We start from the raw sequence: 9753 nt of genomic DNA on the forward strand, positions 1-9753 counted from the left end.
TGGAATTGACGAGTCTATTTGTTTCCAATATATCTCTGATGTCTCGGGTGACAGCTGCCTGCTGCTTGATGTTTTTCCCGTCTAGTGCCTCAACAAACCTGTTGCCGATTGGTCCAAAATTGGTCATCCATACGTTCTGGCCAATCAAAACGCTGGAAGAACTAACTGCGATACAATGGGGAAGAACAGAAGCCAAAGCACACAGCTGCAATCTACACAAGTGGAATAATCCAAACCTTCTGAACGGCATTTTGGCTGCAAACAAAAGTATGTACAGAAACGATAAATACCGCAACCAAAGCAGACTTTTGTAAACAAAATGCTTGCAATGGTGATGTCGAACCTCCCTTCACAAACGACAATTTAGCTGGGGCTAGTTAGCATTTTAGCTACGTGTGTGTTGTTAATGCGTTAATGGCCGATAACAGCTGATGTCTTTCACTTGGTGAGTGAAACTGTGTGTATGGATATTCATTTGTTTATAGACATTTTTACTTGCTTGCGACTTTCTTGTATCGGGAAGCGTGTGCCAAGACAGTTATTTAGAGAAACCAGGTGACCTTTCAGTGGACGAGCTAGTCGCCTATCTGGGCAAAGCAGAGTGACGACGTGTTGTGAGACAGGCTAGCAATGGTGCAAGGACGTCATCAAACGCAGGTGAACTAGCAGATGCGAATAACGCACCCGCCCATGTAACAACTAATTTACAGTACTTCCAGTGTTACTGTTATCTATATGAATGTATGCCACTTTTGTCAAAGTAGCCTGTTGCAACATGTCAGGAGACAGAAATAGAATATATATATTTTTTAAGGTAAATGGTCACAATTAGGCCTCTGAACTGTGTGCGCATTATTGCGGAACCATAACGTTATTTGAGGCACTGATAAACCATATTATTTGTGCATCCTCCATTTGTCACAGACGTCTCTCTCACTTGAACCGCACCATAGTGTAACTATAAAAGTGACTGTTGTCTTCCCGTTGCTGCGGCTGCCTGAAAACTGGTTAGTAACGCACTAATATGGAGGGCACAGCTGATGAAATATAATTATTGCACAGCGAGCTCCTACTGAAGACTTAAAGATGTTGTTGTGTTTTATGTTCATATAATTAAGGATGATACTTTTTAATGATACTTTTTAATGTGGTGCAAAGAGCAGATGAAAGTCACAGTATAGTAAATGTAGCACACACAGGCCTGCCATTTTGTCATGTCGAGTGGTGGCACAGATGGACAAGATTAACCAAAATGTAGAATGCTGTTATAAGTGTATACAATAATAGATCCTAGGCTTGTTTATCTCTATGGATGTGAAAACTCAGCCAACCAGCTCAGGGTAAAAAAGAAAACAAAAAAGAAGATATATTGACATCCTTAACAACAACAACAACAACAACAACAACAACAACAACAATAATAATATTACTAACGGGCTGATACTTTGTCATCTACTCTTTGAGTGTTATTGGTCCATAATATAATCTTGACATTCAGGAGGCATGTGTTCACAAAATGGGACTCAAGGCTTATGCAGCAGCTATGACCAGAGAGATAAAAGACACCATCTCATCGTCATCTCCCACCACCACAGCTGTTCCGTCTGATTAGTTTCTGCTTCTTCTCATTCAGTCATTTGAGTTTATGGTTCACATCAGCTGGTTGCATAGTTTTTCAACAAGTGTTTGTGTGTGTGTGTGTGTGTGTGTGTGTGTGTGTGTGTGTGCGTGTGTGTGTGTGTGTGCTTTTATTTCCCCCAGAAGCCTGTGTTCACCTGTCAAATAAAACACGCCTTCTACTCTGCACTGATCATGAAAATGGTAAGATAGTGTGATTGTGATAACAATTATTAAAATTTCCGATATATTTATTGTTATTTTGTGTTTGTTTTTTTTTTTTTGTTTTTTTTGGAATATGTAGTATCATAGTTCATTGTTTATTTACTGTAGTTTTTAACATTGAGGGCTGGGCATGGCCTAATCTAAAAGGATTTAGAGGAGAGATGCAACATTTTAATTCTCAGGAAATGTTGCTGATACAGAAGAAAATAGACTAAGATTATAAATGGAATAACATTTGTGCTATTGGTAACTATGCTATTGATAAGAGACGTTATTGTTGAATTGGTGCAGTCTTTAAATGGCATTTCACCTCATTTGTGTTTGTATGTTAAATGACAGCATCTTGCTTTATCCATTCAATAGGTGTGAAAACTGGTCTTGTCGTCTGACGGACTTCCACAGAGAACTGGATACAACCTCCAGAGATGATGGAGGATTCTCCTCACTTATATATCTCTGAATTTGGAGACGATGAGGACATAGAGGAGGAAGATGAAGAGGAAGAGATGGAGGACAACGATCAAGAGGAATCTAACATGGAACCAGATACGACTAAGTCATTGTCCCCTGATCTCCACGAAGATCCTGGTCAGGATACAGATTTAGAGTGGGAATCTTTTCCCTGCCAGCACTGTGAGAGACATTTTAGCAGTAAACAAGGCTTGGAGCGTCACATGCACATCCATGGCATGGCGAACAAGCAGACACACACATCTGAATATGATAACAGCAACAGGTCCTTTGGTTCAAAGATAAGTCACTGGCAGCATGATACAAGGCATGAAAATAGCGCTGGTTCTTTGGTAAAGCCAGTGAATTCTCCAGGCTCCATCATGCAAACTGGTGGTCTACACCCTACTTCTCCCCCCCCCAGTAGCTGCTCCGCTACCTCCATTTTGGCTGCTGAAGACCAGACTACTCCGCTAGAAGGGGGACATGCATGCAAGTATTGTGAAAAGATATTTAGTACACATACTAACAAGAGACGACATGAGCGCAGGATCCATGAGCAGCACCTCCGAATCAAACGTGTAGAAAAGCCCCAACTGCCTCAGGAGGAAGACGTTCAGAGGAGATCCAGTGCAACATCTCAACAGGAAACACGGCTCAGTGACAATACAGCTTCTGCAGCTGTGGTGGAGAATGTGGGGGAACACGTAGAACAATATATGCTAGATGTCTCTAGCAATACATCTGAGAATCTCAGCTTTTACATCGATGGGAAGATAGTGTCGACAAGCACAGTCAGCAGATGTGAAGTATCCGAGGTTAACTCTGGATCTTCTACTTTGGTTGGACTGGATGCCCTGATTCTTGATGCTGCCCAAATCAGCCAGGTTCTAAATGTGGATGTGATTACAGGCAAAGAGATACCCGGCCAACCACTGGCCAAGAGAAGAACTGCAACGCCACCTCTTTTACCACAAATCAAAACGGAACTGGAGGCTGAGGTTGTTGTATCGTCGTCATCCTCGTCATTTGTGTCTTCTCTGATAGAAAATCTTCTTCCTCAGAATACAGAATCTACAGTTGTGCAGAAAGAAAGAACAGTGTTTTTGTCTCCCAAGTTGAAGCAGCTCCTGGAGAAGCAGGATGGCCTTAAACCTACGCTTGCCCTCATAACAGACGGCCAGAAGCCAGGTTCACCACTCATCTCCCTTTCTGTGCTGCCTGCAGGAACAGGGCGATTTAAAAGAAGGACTGGATCCCCATCCAGCTCTCCACAGCAAATCCCAACATCTAATGAAGAAACGGCAATGTCAGATACGGCAGATTGTGGTGATGCTTTTAGTGCAGCACAGATGGAGGACCAACATAGCTCACCTGTGCACAAAACAGCCAAGGAGGATAGTGCAACACCATTAGCAGAAGAGCCAATAACAAATCCGACTCTCTTGGCAGAGAGCTGGCCCTCCTTGACTGGAGGTAATTCTTGTAACCAACAGCCACTGGATCTCTCTAATGCTGTGAAAAGAAATGAAGATGTAGCTTTAGCAGATGCCGCGCTGGACTTGAGTTTGCAGAGAAGGAGCCCAGGTGACCCGGAGATGACATCGAGTTTAGTGACGCAAGCAGTTCTGAAAAAGAGAAAACCAAACACCTGCATGCTGGAGAAGGTATTGATGAATGAGTATGCTAATATTGACATTGGCGAGCAGAACATAAGCCTAGGGAATCCCGAGAGCCCTTTAGTCACAGACTTTACCATCGTCGCAGGTTCAGACATGGTGACTGCAGCCCAGCCCATAGCAGAAGGACTTGTTTATGGACTTGCCCTACCCTCCAATTCTCTCACTCCATCACCCGCCTCTCTTACCTCAGTTGCCTTGCAGCCAGCATCACCGTGCACTATAGCATTTGCTTCGCCAGCTTCACACTCGGTGTTCTCAGCTGCTCCTTCATTAATTACAGTTTTGGCACCACCAGCTTCAATGTCTAACCCCTCCAACCAACCAATGCAGGTGTTGGCCCCCAATATCTCACCTGAACCTCTGGTCATCTGCACCGAAAACACATTCAATTCTTCAGAGTGTGATTTAAGCACTGCGTTTACCGCTGCCAATGCTGCAAACCTCGTTACCCTGTCCCAGCCCCTCCTCGACCCGGCTCTAAATCTACCTGCTCACGTGTTTCTCACCGAACACATTGCTCTCAATGCACCTCTGGTCGATTCTGCTGCTGGGTCAGAAGGGCCATTCACACCCACTGTAACTTTAAACGATTCCCTCATCAACTCGTACAACATTACCAGCAACACGGTTTTGATTGAGTGCACAATAGCTCTCGGAGCCCCGGGGAATATTGTCCCTACTGCAATTACCTTACAAGAAAATACTGCTGAGCCTCCAGCAGCTGCGCAGATGCTTATAAATCACATAGAACAACAACAGATTGTATCAGTACCCAACCCTCAAACTGTTGATCCCACTATTCTAGTGTCCTCCATCGCAGAAGCAGTAACTCTATCAACCACGTCTGCAGTGATGTCTGATCGTCCTCCAGTGGGGGAATCAAATCCTGGCCCAGAACCCGTTAGCGAGGAGCCAGCAACCGCAAAAGAGGAAGAAACTGCCGACAAGTTCATTTCCACACCTGAACCTCCCCCCACTGAACCGTTACAAACCTCAACTGAAACCCCGCTCCCCTCTGAACGAGCTAAAGAGGAAGAAACCCCGAGTGACACGTCTAGTGATGCACAACAGACTTTCACCAAGAACTTCATCTGCAATGTGTGTGATAAGCTCTTCCATTCGATGAAGCAACTAGGCCACCATGTCAGTGACCACGCCGACGAGTGGCCCTACAAATGTGAGTTCTGCCTGCTGCTCTTTGGTAAGCCCTCCGCTCTGTTCGATCATCGATCTGGCCTCCATGGTGTCGGCAAGTCTTACGTCTGCAGTGCGTGCACGAAAGAATTTGTCTACCTTTGCAACCTGAAACAGCACCAGGAAGAACTGCACCCTGGCCAGCAGTGTACACACACAGAGGAAGAAAATGGCAAACTAAGACCTCAGAACTACAACAACTCCATGAAGGTCAACGCGTCGGAGGCTTCGGCGCCTTCTGCCTCAGAGGAGTCCAAGAAACCAGTGAAAAAAGAAGAAGGTGAAGTCGATGCTGCTGCTGAAGAACTGTTAACAACAATTAAAATCATGGCCTCGGACGGAAGCAAACACAAAGGCCCTGATGTTCGTCTGGGCATCAACCAACACTATCCCAGTTTCAAACCACCTCCGTTTCCATACCATAATCGATCGCCAGGTGGCTCAATGGCTTCGGCCACAAACTTCACCACCCGCAACATCCCGCAAACCTTCAGTACGGCTATTCGTTGCACCAAGTGCGGGAAAAGCTTTGATAACATGCCAGAGTTGCACAAACACATCCTTGCTTGTGCGAATGCCAGCGACAAGAGGCGGTACACGCCCAAGAAGAATCCCATCCCACTTCGCCACTTTGCTAAAGCTCAGAACGGAGTTCTGTCCACCACCAACTCGACGAATGAACTGAACGCTTCCCGCAGAGCCAGTCCGGCAAACGGGTCAGAACCTAACCAAGAGTCTGCGGTGAAGCTCCGTGACCTGCGCAAAAGGAAAAAGAAGTTGGTCCAAAGGGCCATGTCGCAGAGGAACAAGTCGGCCTCTTCGTCAAATAAAGTCGCCCCTGCACAGGTGGACGAGGAGCAGGAGATATTCGTCTGCCCGCACTGTAGTCGGGAGTTCACCTTACGCCGCTGCAGAACAAAACACATGGCAGTCTGCCCCAAGAAGCCTCCAGAGATTAAGAAACGGAACGACGTCGGCGTCTCCGTCACCAAGGAAAATAACGGCCACCTGCGTCGAGGCGTTTCTCACTTGGAGGAAAAACGGCAAGCATCGGCGCACCACAAAACCCGACTGCAGACGTCCAGCCCTGCTAAGAGGCCGGCCGTCCTACCTGTGCACACGGTCCTTCCCAACAAAAAGAGTAAACTCATTATAAAAGAGAGTGTGCAACCCAAACAGGAGACGTCCACGCTGAGCGAACTTCCCATCGTTCGTACTTTCAACCCCTCCATGCGCCAGTATGGTCGAGTGCAGCACGGTGTCAAAGAAATCCCCATTAAAATCACCATAGTGAAACCCCAGCAGACTCAGCCACCACAGCCCAGGCAGGATGAGCTCCGCGCCGCCACCCAGAGCCGGGAAACGGCAACTGCAGTCGTTGGCAGCAGCAGCAGCTTACGGCAGAACACTACAGCTTCAGTGAAAGACAAACTGACCGCTCAGCAGCCCACAAGGGACCGGCAGGTATTTAAAGCATGTCTTGTTTATTTGCAGTGATAAAAACACAGAAGTGAAGTGTTTAAAAAAACCCTGATAAATACAGCTGAAAATACAGAAAGAAGATTTGCTATTCTTAATTTGTGCAGGTCAGATGAAAAATAGCCCAAGGGGTGAATGAAAACATCTATTTTTAAAACATACAATGCTGCACCCAATATAACAAGCACACATACAAGTGGACAGAGTAAACATGTTGGAAAAAATGTCACAACATGACAAGGCAGTAAAAAGGCAGTCGCGCGCATCCAGCACAATAAAGCAGGTGCAGGAACCAAAAACAGTCAAACGTCAAAAAGAAAGAAGGTCGGCACACTGAGCTCCCATTTACCTTTTAATTAGCCATCCAACGACAGTGACGTTTCGAGCTCACGCTCTTCCTCGGACATGAAAGTACATAGACAGACGCCATGTTTAAATACCCCTGTGGCTCGGTCATGTGACATGTCACATGATCCCGGAAGAAGTTACAGTAGAAAATACATTTGACAATACAAAAACATGTTTATACAAACATCAAATATATACAGCTATACTACAGCAAATATAGATCAGACCCCTAGAGCACAGAAAAGACAAGATATCAGGCCAAAAGGCCGTCATACGCTAAAACTGGCTAGGTCTAAATAGGCGTCTCTATATTTGAAAGGATGACCCTAAAGAATGTACCAAGGATTCATATCCGGTAAGCTCTCACTATAAGCGATAAGCAGCATTAGAATTACAATGAGCAGCACAGGAGACTACCGTACATCAGATTCAAGTTTAACATAGCAGCAGCACAGAATAGAAACATAGACATAGATCATGACAGATGTAAATATCTCAACAGGACCAAGAGAGTTAAAGAACAGGCTTAATGCTGAAATCCTCATTGAGACCTGTAGGGGTGAGGGTATCCAGTGTGTAGATCCAGAAAAGTTCTCTTCAACAACATGACAAGGCAAAATAAAAATCAAAAGTGTATAAAATAGGCCGAATACAGAAAATGAAATTATCGGCGAGGTGAGTGATAAAGTGTGTGAAATTTATGAGTGAAGATGAAGTGCTTTGCAGAAGATGATCTTATATTGTAGGAAGCAACCTCACATCTGCATCTTCTCATAATGTATATATATATGTTTTTTGTCTTCTCAGGACCCTGTTGTATAAAGCTCCTCATACAGCTTCAGTGATGGAGAAAACCCTCCGCTACTAAAGGCAGATAACGGCTAAATCATGCAGTCAACCCCATGGACTCATGGAATGCATTACACTGTAAAATGTGACTGAACTGGATGGATGAAATGAGTGACTAGGGATACTGCAGTGAGTGGATGTGATTAACTGAGCTTAACCAATATTTGGATGTTTTTGTAGTAGCACACAGGTTTTTTGTAGATTTCTCACCCATTTCATAAACTCTGGCAAAGGCTTGGATTTGCACTTTGCACTTAAACTGTGACCGCCGCATGTCACAGAATGTAAAGGAAGTGAACTGCAAGGCGTTCGTACGAGGTGGGTTATTTAGAGAGGATGAAGAAGAAGAGGTGGCAATCATTATTTTCAGCATGCAATTGCACTTTTCCTTATGTGTTGTCTGTGGCCTTTTGCTTTCCAAATCGTGTCGCATGCTATCCGCTTGTACTTCAGCTAGACTTCACATTTTACTTGATTACCAGAATGCTGGATTTTGAAAGACAAATTTAGGACCAGTGTAGGAAATTTAAATAATATTTTGGGTGCAACCCAATCCCCCCCCCCTGAGGGCGAGTGTCTCTGTCTCTGATAACAGTCGCATCACCCACAAAGTACCTGTTAAATTCATTCGTAGGGATATCTGTAATATTGATTTTTTTTTATTAAGGAAGTTATATAAATGATGGTAAAATTATAGCCTCTGCAATTCAAAATCTGGTTGGCTTAGTCACTAAGTATTGGGTATGAAAGATACTGCTATACTCTTGAGAATAATGCTCTTGATGTACCATCATAAATGTGTTTTGAAATGACTACATGTGGCGAGAACATGACGTAGAATCTGATTTTATATATTTGCTCTGCAATCCCAAACAACGAATCATTGGATATTCAATACAGCTTGGCTGTATTTCTGATGATTTGACAGAAGACTAACTTGAGACATTGACATTTCTTCTGCTAGATTTCACACCATTTCAGATCAAATTGAAATTCTGACATATTTACAGTGGCCTCGTTTGCTTGTGTGTTTTTATTTTGTGCAGTGTTCAATTTTTTTGGGTCTAAAATAGGCTTATTTTCAAAAACTGAAAGGTTTCATGCGTTACTTCTAAGTATAGTTTGTTTTGGTAATTGTTGTCTGTATCATACAAGCACTTCAATCATTGCTCACATACTGTATAAAAGTAAATTGTGTTTAAACGTGTATAAATCACAAAATGCAGAAAGTTATTGCTATAGGGCATTTTTTGTTAAAGCCCTGTAGTGAAATATATACGAAAGCATCTGTGGCAATTTGTCACTAATTTCAAAGAGTGAATGTGATACAGTGTATGTGTGTTTTAGGTTTTCGTAAACTACTTGGGTTGAAGATCCAAGAGTATGCTATATACACAGGGTAGTTTAAATTATTTATAATTACAGAGTTCGGTTAATTTGGGTAAATTAAATCTTGGGCTGCTGACTGTGGCGTGTTCTATTTCTGAGAGGGTAATCCTACATCGAAATGCTTCGGATTAGTGCATTTCTCATTTTGCCTTTTCCCCTGGCCTGTAACATTTCATTCATTCAGAGAGACCACAATGTTGTTGGCTGTAAAGGATGGTTTGGGAGAACGATATTTAACTGTGAAAAGTGCTCGTAGCATCTCAAAGTGTAAAATGAGTTATGTATATTTATTAATAATTTAAAAATGATGTATCAATCTCTGAAACGGTTCCTCTGTATGATTTGCACTAATGTTTTTTTTTTCAAGCGAGTGTTCAAAAATAAATGGAGAATGTTAAGTTTATATGTACAGTTTCTGTGAGGTTCTTTTGTATGGTGTGCATAAGCATATTTAGCAGATTACGTTAAATAGTAAATGGTTAATATCTCAGGAAATGCACTATATTCCCTGTCATTGTAT

At 43.3% G+C, this 9753-nt stretch overlaps 1 protein-coding gene across 1 annotated transcript; it reads left to right on the forward strand.

Moving 5' to 3' along the window:
• The first annotated feature begins 421 nt into the window (after window positions 1-421).
• prdm2a (PR domain containing 2, with ZNF domain a) lies at window positions 422-9494 on the forward strand. The gene is made up of 4 exons (XM_083641247.1): window positions 422-445; window positions 1765-1821; window positions 2206-6632; window positions 7803-9494. Exons 3-4 carry the CDS (start codon window positions 2268-2270, stop codon window positions 7815-7817), a joined length of 4380 nt encoding a protein of 1459 aa, XP_083497373.1. The 5' UTR covers window positions 422-445; window positions 1765-1821; window positions 2206-2267; the 3' UTR covers window positions 7818-9494.
• The last annotated feature ends 259 nt before the right edge of the window (window positions 9495-9753 follow it).

This window comes from Poromitra crassiceps (assembly GCF_964638095.1).
Source record: "Poromitra crassiceps genome assembly, chromosome: 8".
Classification (NCBI taxonomy): domain Eukaryota; kingdom Metazoa; phylum Chordata; class Actinopteri; order Beryciformes; family Melamphaidae; genus Poromitra; species Poromitra crassiceps.